This window comes from Agrilus planipennis, unplaced genomic scaffold (genome assembly GCF_000699045.2).
Source record: "Agrilus planipennis isolate EAB-ADULT unplaced genomic scaffold, Apla_2.0 scaffold135, whole genome shotgun sequence".
Classification (NCBI taxonomy): Eukaryota; Metazoa; Arthropoda; class Insecta; order Coleoptera; family Buprestidae; genus Agrilus; species Agrilus planipennis.
The window spans coordinates 277,752-294,422 of record NW_020438876.1 but is presented as its reverse complement, the minus strand read 5'-3'; the positions used below and the strand labels follow the sequence as shown (position 1 = coordinate 294,422).

General features: G+C 35.1%; 4 protein-coding genes across 4 annotated transcripts in view; all 4 read left to right on the top strand.

The window, feature by feature from the left end:
• Positions 1 to 16,671, top strand: part of LOC108738619 (acid sphingomyelinase-like phosphodiesterase 3b) — a 231,299-nt gene that overhangs the window by 17,581 nt on the left and 197,047 nt on the right. The gene's annotated exons all lie outside the window — the stretch shown is intronic.
• Positions 539 to 10,427, top strand: LOC112906669 (the record flags this gene model as incomplete). Its single annotated transcript, XM_025981262.1, has 3 exons — positions 539 to 611; positions 7,577 to 7,654; positions 8,742 to 10,427. Coding segments are annotated over exons 2-3 (1,731 nt in total), but the record flags the coding sequence as incomplete, so codon positions are not given.
• Positions 10,445 to 12,204, top strand: LOC112906667 (the record flags this gene model as incomplete). The annotated part of the gene is made up of 1 exon (XM_025981255.1): positions 10,445 to 12,204. A coding segment is annotated over one exon (1,422 nt), but the record flags the coding sequence as incomplete, so codon positions are not given.
• On the top strand, positions 13,961 to 16,215 carry LOC108738618. Its single transcript, XM_018472109.2, has 2 exons — positions 13,961 to 13,996; positions 14,177 to 16,215. Exons 1-2 carry the CDS (start codon positions 13,961 to 13,963, stop codon positions 15,875 to 15,877), a joined length of 1,737 nt encoding a protein of 578 aa, XP_018327611.1. The 3' UTR covers positions 15,878 to 16,215.

The window sequence follows — 16,671 nt, the reverse complement described above, 5'->3', positions numbered from 1 at the left end:
AACAGGTGGACTTGGTGGATCTTCATGTCCATTCCTTATCACGAAGGCTCCGTAGTGAGTTGAGCAGGTTTTGTTACCACATATTCATAGACTCTGATGCCGACTTACGCGTTTATCTTATGTTGGTTTCTTTTGCCAAACGGTTGCATTTATCGATAACGTAGTGCGCGAAAAACGAGCTCGGAAAAAGTCACAACCAACCGTACGTACAGTCCGTTCCGTTGTCCTTGTAGGATTAGTGACACTAACTTTTTTATTTTTATTATAAGGTATGTAATATCTATTTTTAATATTTATTTATTTAGGATAATAATTCTTCTTTGCAAATTTGACAGAGTAATTAATTAATTGTTTTATTGGATCGTTGCATCGGTGTAATTTCAAATTGCACGTATAACCTTTTTTAAAAATTGAGGGTACAGCATTCCTGTGAAGTTTCAAATTATAGTTTAATAATCGTCTCAGTTGGCTTGGAGCGAAACGAGACAATTACGTCTGTAGAACAGAAATTACCGAAAATTGCGAGATATTATCTTAATTCGTACTGCGGATGTGTATTGATATAGTTGTTGGTGTGAAGCATCACGTCGTAAAATCCAAAAACAAACAAGGTAAACATTTAATCGACTTTTGCTCGTCATTAACTACATAATTAAAAAACAGTTAAAAGTTGTAAGACAATTACTTTAAAGGAATATTGAGTTGTCGTAAATTGCTAGACACTCTGTTACTTTTCGATTTAATTCAGAAAAAGTAATTTAATAATCGATAAAATATCATTATTATTTTAACTTAAATTGTTAATTACTCCTTTGCTATATTTCTGATCAAATAATTATGGAGTAAATGGTAGGTCAGTATTTTCGGAACGCTTTGTATATATTGGCAAATTTATAAATACTTTGAGAGACTGAAGTGTGCACGTTCGGTATGTAACTCCTTTGAGAACTGGGTCAAACCGGCAAATGTTCAACTTGTTGACCTCTTTAAGTCAGTGATGTTCAATCCGCTAAGGCGGCTGCTACTGTCGATGGAGAAGGAATAGACAGCTGAATTACACGGATTAGCTACACGTTTGTATATCTAATGTTTAGGTAGTTAAAATGTCTATTAATTAATACGTTTACTGGAACGGTGACGACCAAAGTCAAGGAAGATTAAAAGTTATAAGCCTTCAGGTTGTACAAGTTTGCGGATTACATGATGTGATTACTATTTTCTAATAGCAAAAACAGGATTATGAGAAGATCATTATGTCCTTTCAATGTAGATACTGAAACGTTTCCAAATAAAAAATTAATTTCGGGTTTCTATGATTGTACTTGCTTGTAGTCGAAAATGTTTGATAAATATCAGGAAGATCTGATTGTATAACATCTTTTAGTAAGGAGGAAGGTTTCTAAAAGGCATGATTTCTACCCTAAGAATTAAAGAGTAGGGAGTACTTATTTAATGTAGTCATACAAAATTAATGAGTGAATGTATTAATTTATTTTTTAACTGCAAAGTCGATTGAATAGTATTTTCATACGATTATAATTAGATATTATCAGCTGTATGTAACTTGAAAATTTATTAGTTTTATCAACAGGACCAAACTGTAGAATTTTCCTCTAAAAACTATAAAAAAAAGGAGTTACTTATTTATAAAAAGGTAAACGTTGTTTATTAGTTTTGAAACTGGGTATTTAGTGAACGTATGAGTCTTAATACATAGTAAATAATAATTTATGGACAAAAAAAAATAAGAATCAGCCATTTTAATCAATCACGAAACAGTAAATCCGTGGATAAAAGGAACAAGCGTTTAATAATAAATCCTTTTTAGATAACTTCTCTCTTTAATACTAACGACATCGTTGAATGACTTGTAAATCATACAGTGACATTAGCAACGGCTTGAATCTTCATTCGCGATATTAACAAGCGTTCTTCTTACAGTTTTTAATAGTTTACGAAAGTAACCCAACAGCTTATTTTATTAATAGCATATTCATAGTATTTTTTTTCTGATAGATTTGCTTAAATACTTACCGGAATTTGTGTCTACGTATTAGGTTAGCTTGGTAGATGTTATTCTTAATATTAAAAGGAATAAAATTGGTAACTGGGACAGTAATCTATCTATTAAATGAATTTGAGGACTTTATAAAACCGTTGCGGAATTAAAACAAAAAAAAAATTAAATAATCACTGCTGTAAATGCAAATGTCTTAATGTCCCTGTTTTTAGTTTACTTTTGTGCGCTCTTTGTTTTATATTGGTGTCATGTTTAAAACAGCCAGGAGGAAATGTGTCAAAGGAAGAATACTCAATTGAGTATACGTATAATCAAGTACTTAAACGGGCTGTAAACAACGCTGTTGTATTACTTCAAACAGCAATAACACTTTTACGTGACCGCAGATGTAATACGTGTTATCAATGTAATATTATTATACCTACAATATATATTATCCTTGTTGCTGTTAGCTGTTTAGAAGCCTTAAAGGGACTAGCAATATTGCTTGATTAATTGAACGGTTAAAGGGTAAAGAAGGTAGGGCGGATTATCTTCCCTGAAATTGGCTCTCCAAAACAACAGAACATGCGCAGTTAGTTTTGAAGGATTTGTTTAAGATCGTAGGTTTACGGTAGGAAAAGACTACACAAACGAAGCGATTTGCATGTGATAAGTAAATATCAAAAACTAGGGTATTTTTACTATATGATACATCTTATGGTATATGTTTACGAAAGGTTAGTTTTTGACTATTTTTTTTATTGAGGTTTACATAGCAAGTTGCAGGTGTTTGTACTGAACAAATTTTTGCCCAAATTCCGTACGGTCCTGGACGTGTTTGCCTCAGGAAGTTGTGGAATCGGTAGGTTACGACGTCTATTCAAAAAATCTGCGTCCACACGCTGATGCGTCATTTTAAACAGCGACCTGATCAAGGTGGCCGTTAATTCACACTTTTTATGTCTCGTACGCGTCCCACCCTTCTCCGTTGAACTCGTTCATTGAAGATCACAGGCAGCCGCTGAGGACTTTACGAGTAGCATTTCATCTTCTTCTCTTTCTCTTCCTTTTTTCTTTTGATCGCGACGCTGCTGTAGGCGATTTCGATTATAAACGAAGACGACAACGATGACCGATGGTATACATGTGTTGCATGCGTACGTATGTATATTTGGACCTTTCTTTTTTATTCGGTTTCTTTCTTCCTCTTTTACTTCGCATACGTATACATGGTGTATCTGAAATAAGTGGCAAGAATGCAGGAGCTAATAGGACACTTTAAAACAAGAAAATTAAGTAGATATTTAGTGGCCCGAAAGTCCACCGTTTTCGAGAAAATCGTATTTGAAAGTCCAGTCCGGCTCTGGTGGGATCACGCAGGGAAATAGGACATTGCAACGCCGCATTCAATAAGGTGTAGAACCCGTGTTCTTAATACCAAGTCCAAGTGGATTTTGAATTGTACTGTATTGTATCAGCGACGAAAAAAGTAATTATTTAATTAATTATTATCGCAATGAGAGTCTAAAGATTATTATGTGTAGTGCATAGTAATGTTAATTACTCCTTTGCTATATTTCTGATCAAATAATTATGGAGTAAATGGTAGGTCAGTATTTTCGGAACGCTTTGTATATATTGGCAAATTTATAAATACTTTGAGAGACTGAAGTGTGCACGTTCGGTATGTAACTCCTTTGAGAACTGGGTCAAACCGGCAAATGTTCAACTTGTTGACCTCTTTAAGTCAGTGATGTTCAATCCGCTAAGGCGGCTGCTACTGTCGATGGAGAAGGAATAGACAGCTGAATTACACGGATTAGCTACACGTTTGTATATCTAATGTTTAGGTAGTTAAAATGTCTATTAATTAATACGTTTACTGGAACGGTGACGACCAAAGTCAAGGAAGATTAAAAGTTATAAGCCTTCAGGTTGTACAAGTTTGCGGATTACATGATGTGATTACTATTTTCTAATAGCAAAAACAGGATTATGAGAAGATCATTATGTCCTTTCAATGTAGATACTGAAACGTTTCCAAATAAAAAATTAATTTCGGGTTTCTATGATTGTACTTGCTTGTAGTCGAAAATGTTTGATAAATATCAGGAAGATCTGATTGTATAACATCTTTTAGTAAGGAGGAAGGTTTCTAAAAGGCATGATTTCTACCCTAAGAATTAAAGAGTAGGGAGTACTTATTTAATGTAGTCATACAAAATTAATGAGTGAATGTATTAATTTATTTTTTAACTGCAAAGTCGATTGAATAGTATTTTCATACGATTATAATTAGATATTATCAGCTGTATGTAACTTGAAAATTTATTAGTTTTATCAACAGGACCAAACTGTAGAATTTTCCTCTAAAAACTATAAAAAAAAGGAGTTACTTATTTATAAAAAGGTAAACGTTGTTTATTAGTTTTGAAACTGGGTATTTAGTGAACGTATGAGTCTTAATACATAGTAAATAATAATTTATGGACAAAAAAAAATAAGAATCAGCCATTTTAATCAATCACGAAACAGTAAATCCGTGGATAAAAGGAACAAGCGTTTAATAATAAATCCTTTTTAGATAACTTCTCTCTTTAATACTAACGACATCGTTGAATGACTTGTAAATCATACAGTGACATTAGCAACGGCTTGAATCTTCATTCGCGATATTAACAAGCGTTCTTCTTACAGTTTTTAATAGTTTACGAAAGTAACCCAACAGCTTATTTTATTAATAGCATATTCATAGTATTTTTTTTCTGATAGATTTGCTTAAATACTTACCGGAATTTGTGTCTACGTATTAGGTTAGCTTGGTAGATGTTATTCTTAATATTAAAAGGAATAAAATTGGTAACTGGGACAGTAATCTATCTATTAAATGAATTTGAGGACTTTATAAAACCGTTGCGGAATTAAAACAAAAAAAAAATTAAATAATCACTGCTGTAAATGCAAATGTCTTAATGTCCCTGTTTTTAGTTTACTTTTGTGCGCTCTTTGTTTTATATTGGTGTCATGTTTAAAACAGCCAGGAGGAAATGTGTCAAAGGAAGAATACTCAATTGAGTATACGTATAATCAAGTACTTAAACGGGCTGTAAACAACGCTGTTGTATTACTTCAAACAGCAATAACACTTTTACGTGACCGCAGATGTAATACGTGTTATCAATGTAATATTATTATACCTACAATATATATTATCCTTGTTGCTGTTAGCTGTTTAGAAGCCTTAAAGGGACTAGCAATATTGCTTGATTAATTGAACGGTTAAAGGGTAAAGAAGGTAGGGCGGATTATCTTCCCTGAAATTGGCTCTCCAAAACAACAGAACATGCGCAGTTAGTTTTGAAGGATTTGTTTAAGATCGTAGGTTTACGGTAGGAAAAGACTACACAAACGAAGCGATTTGCATGTGATAAGTAAATATCAAAAACTAGGGTATTTTTACTATATGATACATCTTATGGTATATGTTTACGAAAGGTTAGTTTTTGACTATTTTTTTTATTGAGGTTTACATAGCAAGTTGCAGGTGTTTGTACTGAACAAATTTTTGCCCAAATTCCGTACGGTCCTGGACGTGTTTGCCTCAGGAAGTTGTGGAATCGGTAGGTTACGACGTCTATTCAAAAAATCTGCGTCCACACGCTGATGCGTCATTTTAAACAGCGACCTGATCAAGGTGGCCGTTAATTCACACTTTTTATGTCTCGTACGCGTCCCACCCTTCTCCGTTGAACTCGTTCATTGAAGATCACAGGCAGCCGCTGAGGACTTTACGAGTAGCATTTCATCTTCTTCTCTTTCTCTTCCTTTTTTCTTTTGATCGCGACGCTGCTGTAGGCGATTTCGATTATAAACGAAGACGACAACGATGACCGATGGTATACATGTGTTGCATGCGTACGTATGTATATTTGGACCTTTCTTTTTTATTCGGTTTCTTTCTTCCTCTTTTACTTCGCATACGTATACATGGTGTATCTGAAATAAGTGGCAAGAATGCAGGAGCTAATAGGACACTTTAAAACAAGAAAATTAAGTAGATATTTAGTGGCCCGAAAGTCCACCGTTTTCGAGAAAATCGTATTTGAAAGTCCAGTCCGGCTCTGGTGGGATCACGCAGGGAAATAGGACATTGCAACGCCGCATTCAATAAGGTGTAGAACCCGTGTTCTTAATACCAAGTCCAAGTGGATTTTGAATTGTACTGTATTGTATCAGCGACGAAAAAAGTAATTATTTAATTAATTATTATCGCAATGAGAGTCTAAAGATTATTATGTGTAGTGCATAGTAATAATTCGTTGATATTTACTTTATTATTAGTTGTTCCATAACCGTTACTGTTTACATTTTTCAATGATGTAGTTTCTTAGTTGTTGTCACAATTCACGTCCAGGGCCTGCTTCTGATTACATGATGTGTTAGTGTTAACACTTTCCAAACGTTGCTACTTATTTCAGAAACACCCTGTATAATAATTATGGGCGTTAAAATGGTGTAACGGTGACACACGGCCGACTGCTTTAGGTAATTCTTCGTTTAGCAAGCCATAAAACTTTCGTAATTTTTTTAAGGCGCGAGTTCGTGGCGTGATTAATAAAGACGGTGACAAAATAAGGGTCAACAGAGGGATGTAATTGGCCTAATTTAATGAAATGGGTACTCGATGATTACATATTGTTGCATCAAATTAATATACTTAAGTACATATAGTAGAATTCGTTTATAACGATGGCAAAATTTGGTTGCTATAACCGATGGATGCTGTACATACGCGCATGGGCGTTCACCATGAAGGATCAACTTTACGTCACCAAAACGGTATTCGTCGCTCTAAAAGAAGACATTATAGACGAAGACTTTTACAAAACCAACTCAAACATAAAAAGTTTCATCAATATATGCGAACGGCTTTATAAGTGGAAGCATTACAAGAAGCATCCACTTGATATAACAAACTAAAAGTAATTTTTAATTAATCATTTAAAGTTTTCTTAGCTACGATATTCAGAGTTATTTATTAAGTTTTTCTTCTTCATCATCGATAGATAATTGGATGAGTTAATATGACGTAGTGCGTGCTGATTTTGTAACGTCTACATGACAGACGACTTCCTTGTAGAATTATTAAGGAATTATGCGTACCAACACGTTGTTGACGTCATAAATGCCATCTTTGGCGAAACGAACACATGTACATTAGACCTATATCGGGCACTCGCATACTTATATTGAATTTAATTGAGATAGAAAATATTTTTGAAATACATAAACGATTTGGCATCGTTAGGCTTATAGCTAGTTCCTGCTTCTTGATTAGCTAATACTGAGGTACTTTTTAAAGTTTCAAGAATGCGCATTTGTAAGGTCATCATTTCAACTCAGTTAATTTCCTCAGTCCGGACCTGGCGATCGCGTTACAATTTTCTTTTCTCCAATCGATTATGACGCTTGTGCAATTGCATTTCCATGAATAAATGTAACAAATTTATGATTAATTACTTACCAGTTATCAGTTCACTGTAACATTATGTTCTGATTTATCTAACGTTTCAGCCGTGGACAGCACGAGAAGGAGACGGAGAGGATATGCGGTTGCACGCGTTTTTTCTTATTCACATTCTGTGCCATATGGTAAGTATCATTTTAAGGTCACTAGATACTAAGGCCCAATAATAGATAGATCCTGATCTACAATACTCCCTGTCAATAGCAAAATCTTTTATTTTAATTATCTAAAGTTTCTTTCTTCATGTGAAAAATTTTTTAAAAAGTTTTTCGGAAAAAGTTGCTAGTTTTCGATGAATCGTATAATATGTAGGGCGCATGAAGGGCTCCAGGCGACCCCGAACTCCTGCTGTTAACGGTTTATTAACAGCGGCCTTAGGGTCTCCGATGACCCACATTTGCACCGTTGACCACCAACTTTGTCAGCGCACGGTAACACTTATTGAATTTTATGTATACCGTTGACGCTTGCCATTATTAAAATTTAAGGTGACAGACGCGACGTTAGTCCGTTTTTTTTATTATTAAATATAATCGAAGCGGGCTGTAGGTAACTGAGAAACAGCTCGATATTAAAAAATTAATTTCGATGAGCGACAGGTTTTTTGGGGCATCGAAAATGTCACGAACTTCTACAAGAAATTAGAAGCAAGTTTTTTAATAAAATTAATTTTCGGGTTCATTATTCAGACGCTGCAAAAAAAAATTGTCGCTAATATGTGTGACCTACTTACAAAATTTATTTTTGTGACAGCTTTTTTAGACTAACTAAGAATTACAAAGACTTTTATGGGTTTAAAAAGTCGTATACCCTGTTTGATTCCGTTTGTTTTTATCTAGTCCTTTGCTAGTTTTCCTAGTTATTGAATCAACCAAAGAAGAGGTTTTTCTTTGCTTAAATCTAAGTGTATTAAATTAAGAAGATACAATCTAGTTTAATTAAACAATATGTTCAAGAGAACCTTTTAAAGTTGAACTACAAACAACATTTTTTTCGGTCACTGCACATAGATTTTGGAAAGAGTTATTTTAGTTCCATTGTACTCGGCGAAATTGAGATTTGTTGATTCTAATGGTGCATTGTAGTGTAATAATCAAGAAATAAGGTGAAAGTCAGTGAAAACTATTGTTAAATTTTGTTCCGATGGAAACTATGTCAATAAATTATTTTATTTGATACTATTTGTTCATTATTTAATTATATTTATTGCAGTTAACCATATCAGCAGAAGAAGTGGAAGTGGTGGAAGCAATTCCAAGTACAGAACTCAACGAAAATGGTTCGTCGGTTCAGGACAGGGATAACAACGAAACAAAGCCTGATAAACTCTCAATGGAAACTGATAACGAACAAGATGGTACAGCAACAAACCATATTGTCTACAATCCACCTCAAAGACAATCAAATACAAATGGTGGTAACCGCCCAAGTCACCTACCACATCCATTGTCTCATAACGTCCAAAAGCCTTATCATTCCAAACAACCTATATATGATCACAACTCATACGACGGTCCACCGCCTCCGTTACCTCCTAAATATCAAGCCATGGAGAAATACGGTACCGCCAATGATATCTGGCCAGCACCGGTATCAGACAAGCCAAAAATCATATCATTAGATGTTAAGTGCGAAAAGAATTTGATGAAAGTTTACATAGGTTTCGATCAGCCTTTCTATGGCATCGTTTTCAGCAAAGGTCACTACAGTAACATACATTGTGTCCATTTACCGGCTGGTCTTGGACGGACTTCTGCCCATTTTGAGATAGGAATACACGCTTGTGGTACGTCAGGGAATAGCGAGAACGGTCTGTACGGTTATGGTACTGAATCAGGGTCAGGAACGTACTTTGAAAATATCATCGTAATCCAGTACGATCCTCAAGTACAAGAGGTCTGGGATCAGGCCAGAAAACTGAGATGCACGTGGCACGATCAGTACGAAAAGTCTGTTACATTTAGACCGTTCCCTGTGGATATGCTGGATGTTGTAAGAACCGATTTTGCCGGAGATAACGTAGGCTGTTGGATGCAGATTCAGGTGGGGAAAGGGCCATGGGCCTCTGAAGTATCTGGATTGGTCAAGATTGGACAAACGATGACCATGGTGCTGGCCATAAAAGATGATGATTCTAAATTCGACATGCTGGTGCGAAATTGTATGGCCCATGACGGTAAGAGGGCCCCGATCCAACTTGTCGACCAAAAGGGTTGTGTGACTAGGCCAAAACTTATGTCGAGGTTTACTAAAATTAAAAACTTTGGAGCCAGTGCTTCTGTACTGTCTTACGCCCATTTTCAAGCCTTTAAATTCCCCGATTCCATGGAAGTCCACTTTCAATGCACGATTCAAATCTGCAGATACCAGTGCCCAGATCAGTGTTCTGATGGTATTGGAATTCATGGTCAACACGTTCATAACAATATTTTGGACTTCCCGAGTAGCGGACCTGAGGCTTCCTACGGTCCAATTCCACCAGTAGCTCTATCCTTGGAGTCGTATCTTCATCCTGGCAGACCCAGGGGTGACCAAAGGATTAAGAGGGCAGTGAGTGAAAACAGTGACCCCGAAAGGGAAGTCGGGGTCAATAAGGTCATCCGGGTTGTATCCACAGGTGATTTAACGTTTTCTTTAGAAGAGAATAATAACACAGGCGGTATCGCTTCAACGTCATCGTCGTCCATTCCTACCAAGGAAGAAATTGTTAGTACTGGACTTATTTGTATGACCACCCCTGGGTTTGCCGTCACTTTAATTGTACTTCTTTCTGTCCTCTTAATTTCCTGTGTCATGTCAGCCACTTTATTCTTTAAACTACGACCCTTTGTACCCTTGAATAAAGTCAATTCGTTCTCTAACACCCCTGTTAAGACGAAACCTGTTAGTTACATGAATTGTTTTAGCTCATANTATATGATCACAACTCATACGACGGTCCACCGCCTCCGTTACCTCCTAAATATCAAGCCATGGAGAAATACGGTACCGCCAATGATATCTGGCCAGCACCGGTATCAGACAAGCCAAAAATCATATCATTAGATGTTAAGTGCGAAAAGAATTTGATGAAAGTTTACATAGGTTTCGATCAGCCTTTCTATGGCATCGTTTTCAGCAAAGGTCACTACAGTAACATACATTGTGTCCATTTACCGGCTGGTCTTGGACGGACTTCTGCCCATTTTGAGATAGGAATACACGCTTGTGGTACGTCAGGGAATAGCGAGAACGGTCTGTACGGTTATGGTACTGAATCAGGGTCAGGAACGTACTTTGAAAATATCATCGTAATCCAGTACGATCCTCAAGTACAAGAGGTCTGGGATCAGGCCAGAAAACTGAGATGCACGTGGCACGATCAGTACGAAAAGTCTGTTACATTTAGACCGTTCCCTGTGGATATGCTGGATGTTGTAAGAACCGATTTTGCCGGAGATAACGTAGGCTGTTGGATGCAGATTCAGGTGGGGAAAGGGCCATGGGCCTCTGAAGTATCTGGATTGGTCAAGATTGGACAAACGATGACCATGGTGCTGGCCATAAAAGATGATGATTCTAAATTCGACATGCTGGTGCGAAATTGTATGGCCCATGACGGTAAGAGGGCCCCGATCCAACTTGTCGACCAAAAGGGTTGTGTGACTAGGCCAAAACTTATGTCGAGGTTTACTAAAATTAAAAACTTTGGAGCCAGTGCTTCTGTACTGTCTTACGCCCATTTTCAAGCCTTTAAATTCCCCGATTCCATGGAAGTCCACTTTCAATGCACGATTCAAATCTGCAGATACCAGTGCCCAGATCAGTGTTCTGATGGTATTGGAATTCATGGTCAACACGTTCATAACAATATTTTGGACTTCCCGAGTAGCGGACCTGAGGCTTCCTACGGTCCAATTCCACCAGTAGCTCTATCCTTGGAGTCGTATCTTCATCCTGGCAGACCCAGGGGTGACCAAAGGATTAAGAGGGCAGTGAGTGAAAACAGTGACCCCGAAAGGGAAGTCGGGGTCAATAAGGTCATCCGGGTTGTATCCACAGGTGATTTAACGTTTTCTTTAGAAGAGAATAATAACACAGGCGGTATCGCTTCAACGTCATCGTCGTCCATTCCTACCAAGGAAGAAATTGTTAGTACTGGACTTATTTGTATGACCACCCCTGGGTTTGCCGTCACTTTAATTGTACTTCTTTCTGTCCTCTTAATTTCCTGTGTCATGTCAGCCACTTTATTCTTTAAACTACGACCCTTTGTACCCTTGAATAAAGTCAATTCGTTCTCTAACACCCCTGTTAAGACGAAACCTGTTAGTTACATGAATTGTTTTAGCTCATAATTAATTAATGCGAATTTGAAATTTTAACGCCGTAATTGATCGTGTCATATTAAGGTAATATTTCGGAGTTTTAATTGTTTATTTATTTATTTGTTATTGTTATCGGTTTTTTTTTTGTTTTGCCAATAAAGTATTCATTAAGTATTAGAGGTATTCTGTACAGTTTTGCGGTAATGTGTGTATATATATGTGTATCAATTAATGCTGAGTATAATACTTAGTATTGATGTGTGTACGTAGTTTTAATCGTTACAAAGGAACTTGGAAGGGTTTGGTTGGTCGGGATGACTTTACAATTCAGTAGTTTATTATAAAAGTTATTTGATAGTATTTATTTATTTTTGTATTTATTTATGTGTATATTTAATGATTACGTTAACGTTTAGATTGTTTATTTATAAATATTTTTAGTTTGAAAAGTCTGTACCTGTTTTAATAAAGCCATTATAAAATAATTTTTTTAGTTTGTTTCTAATAAAATAATATGTAATTTGTCACATTCTTTTATTATTTAGTTCTTAATTTTGACAAAACACACAATTATGCTTTAATTAAGTATATTATTAACCAATAAATAATAATAATAATAGTAATATATGTTGTTTGTTAACAATTTTAAGTTCGAAGTAACAATTTTTCGTTAAAATTCAACAATTTCAAACAAAAGATTTTTACTTAAACAAAAAGTAAATACCTACACTGGTTTGCATTATTTTTTTTTACACTGAAAATAAATTGTAATTTAATAAGTTGATGAAACCAAACCAAATCACTATTTAAAAATTCGTAATTAAAACGATGTGGCAAAGGGCAATATTAAGATAAAATGCACGTTATAATTTATTATTAAATTTTAGCACAATACTTGTTTCAACTGTAATTTGCAATTAAAAATAAAAATCATTAGGTGGTCCTTCAACAGATATTAAGTATAGAATTAATCGTAATTGTAAAGAAAAGTTATGTCAACAATTACAATATTTTTTAATTTAATTTCCTTTCAAAAATTTAAAGAAACATTTAAGGAATTCGTATAAGGGTAGAATAATGTAGATGGTTTCTAGTAACAACGAATGTAGGTATTTATGCATTATAACAGTACCATTGGCTTGACTATATACACATTACAATAATGGAATAGCAGTATCTAACAGTTGGTTTGAAATTCAAGAACACGAAAAGAATTTAATGGCTCTAGTTCTTCTGAAACTATACCATTAGAGAATTCTTTCTCCTTTTTACTCATAAAAATCCGTTGTTTTCTGTTTAAAAGATTGTGCGTTAAGAATATCGACAACAAATGGCGCATTTTATTTGCGGATCTGAACCTTACTTAGGTATAAGATGTGAATTGAAAAAAGTCTAGCCTAATTCACGTATCAAAAACCGTTCTTGCGCACTCGCTGTCGACATTTGTCAAGAAACAATTACCTTTAATTGAACAGCAATTAATTAATTAAATATTACTTCAACAACTGCAACTTAAACTTAAATTTTAATACTGTACACGTTTATATAGGTAGTCTTTATATAAATATTTCTATCTTTGATTAAACTTATTCTTTAACTACTACATTTACTCTATTAAGTTTCCATTCTTTTTGGAAGAAGATACCGTAGCACACAATAATAATTTTACATACACATATCATGTATTCAGTAAACTAAATTATGTATTAATTAAAAATTAACTCTAAACTTTTATTTCATTCTTGTGATTAAATATACATCACGGTTAAAATGGTTGCTTGGCTAATCGTTTTTAAATTATCAGAATAGTATTAAATTAACTGCAAATCTTTTTTTTTAATACTGGATTGCAAGGGTTCGTTAAAATATTTCTTAAAATCAAAATGTGTTGGTTATTTTGGAAAAGTTTGTAAAGCAACCGGATTTTATACTTCGTTTTAAATAGAAAGATCGTTTTTTCTATTCTATCCAGCTAGTATGCAATTTAACCGTGAAATATATTACAATTTATGCAGATTTTATGACTTAATCTAATGTTCGATTACACAGGGTCGTATTGCACTATTTTTGTAATTGTTTTTTCCATCTCAGTAACGAAACGAATAATAAGATTATGAGGTAAATATGATTTATAGGAAGAACAATCACAAATGCATACCTGTAAGTAATTTGTTCTTCTCCTGTTATTCTTGTGGTTAGCTATACCATATTTGCATATCTAATCAATATACATCTCACACACGAAACGCAGATAAACGAGACGATTGAATCTGTGTGAGCAAAAAATATAAATATTTTATTTGATACTATTTGTTCATTATTTAATTATATTTATTGCAGTTAACCATATCAGCAGAAGAAGTGGAAGTGGTGGAAGCAATTCCAAGTACAGAACTCAACGAAAATGGTTCGTCGGTTCAGGACAGGGATAACAACGAAACAAAGCCTGATAAACTCTCAATGGAAACTGATAACGAACAAGATGGTACAGCAACAAACCATATTGTCTACAATCCACCTCAAAGACAATCAAATACAAATGGTGGTAACCGCCCAAGTCACCTACCACATCCATTGTCTCATAACGTCCAAAAGCCTTATCATTCCAAACAACCTATATATGATCACAACTCATACGACGGTCCACCGCCTCCGTTACCTCCTAAATATCAAGCCATGGAGAAATACGGTACCGCCAATGATATCTGGCCAGCACCGGTATCAGACAAGCCAAAAATCATATCATTAGATGTTAAGTGCGAAAAGAATTTGATGAAAGTTTACATAGGTTTCGATCAGCCTTTCTATGGCATCGTTTTCAGCAAAGGTCACTACAGTAACATACATTGTGTCCATTTACCGGCTGGTCTTGGACGGACTTCTGCCCATTTTGAGATAGGAATACACGCTTGTGGTACGTCAGGGAATAGCGAGAACGGTCTGTACGGTTATGGTACTGAATCAGGGTCAGGAACGTACTTTGAAAATATCATCGTAATCCAGTACGATCCTCAAGTACAAGAGGTCTGGGATCAGGCCAGAAAACTGAGATGCACGTGGCACGATCAGTACGAAAAGTCTGTTACATTTAGACCGTTCCCTGTGGATATGCTGGATGTTGTAAGAACCGATTTTGCCGGAGATAACGTAGGCTGTTGGATGCAGATTCAGGTGGGGAAAGGGCCATGGGCCTCTGAAGTATCTGGATTGGTCAAGATTGGACAAACGATGACCATGGTGCTGGCCATAAAAGATGATGATTCTAAATTCGACATGCTGGTGCGAAATTGTATGGCCCATGACGGTAAGAGGGCCCCGATCCAACTTGTCGACCAAAAGGGTTGTGTGACTAGGCCAAAACTTATGTCGAGGTTTACTAAAATTAAAAACTTTGGAGCCAGTGCTTCTGTACTGTCTTACGCCCATTTTCAAGCCTTTAAATTCCCCGATTCCATGGAAGTCCACTTTCAATGCACGATTCAAATCTGCAGATACCAGTGCCCAGATCAGTGTTCTGATGGTATTGGAATTCATGGTCAACACGTTCATAACAATATTTTGGACTTCCCGAGTAGCGGACCTGAGGCTTCCTACGGTCCAATTCCACCAGTAGCTCTATCCTTGGAGTCGTATCTTCATCCTGGCAGACCCAGGGGTGACCAAAGGATTAAGAGGGCAGTGAGTGAAAACAGTGACCCCGAAAGGGAAGTCGGGGTCAATAAGGTCATCCGGGTTGTATCCACAGGTGATTTAACGTTTTCTTTAGAAGAGAATAATAACACAGGCGGTATCGCTTCAACGTCATCGTCGTCCATTCCTACCAAGGAAGAAATTGTTAGTACTGGACTTATTTGTATGACCACCCCTGGGTTTGCCGTCACTTTAATTGTACTTCTTTCTGTCCTCTTAATTTCCTGTGTCATGTCAGCCACTTTATTCTTTAAACTACGACCCTTTGTACCCTTGAATAAAGTCAATTCGTTCTCTAACACCCCTGTTAAGACGAAACCTGTTAGTTACATGAATTGTTTTAGCTCATAATTAATTAATGCGAATTTGAAATTTTAACGCCGTAATTGATCGTGTCATATTAAGGTAATATTTCGGAGTTTTAATTGTTTATTTATTTATTTGTTATTGTTATCGGTTTTTTTTTTGTTTTGCCAATAAAGTATTCATTAAGTATTAGAGGTATTCTGTACAGTTTTGCGGTAATGTGTGTATATATATGTGTATCAATTAATGCTGAGTATAATACTTAGTATTGATGTGTGTACGTAGTTTTAATCGTTACAAAGGAACTTGGAAGGGTTTGGTTGGTCGGGATGACTTTACAATTCAGTAGTTTATTATAAAAGTTATTTGATAGTATTTATTTATTTTTGTATTTATTTATGTGTATATTTAATGATTACGTTAACGTTTAGATTGTTTATTTATAAATATTTTTAGTTTGAAAAGTCTGTACCTGTTTTAATAAAGCCATTATAAAATAATTTTTTTAGTTTGTTTCTAATAAAATAATATGTAAATAGATCCTGATCTACAATACTCCCTGTCAATAGANTTTAGATTGTTTATTTATAAATATTTTTAGTTTGAAAAGTCTGTACCTGTTTTAATAAAGCCATTATAAAATAATTTTTTTAGTTTGTTTCTAATAAAATAATATGTAATTTGTCACATTCTTTTATTATTTAGTTCTTAATTTTGACAAAACACACAATTATGCTTTAATTAAGTATATTATTAACCAATAAATAATAATAATAATAGTAATATATGTTGTTTGTTAACAATTTTAAGTTCGAAGTAACAATTTTTCGTTAAAATTC

Bases quoted from the DNA above. Each gene is read 5' to 3' on its own strand.
- LOC108738618 (XM_018472109.2), top strand. From the start codon at position 13,961: ATGATTTATAGGAAGAACAATCACAAATGCATACCT. The intron at 13,997-14,176 runs GTAAGTAATTTG...TATTTATTGCAG, and splicing joins ACAATCACAAATGCATACCT to TTAACCATATCAGCAGAAGA.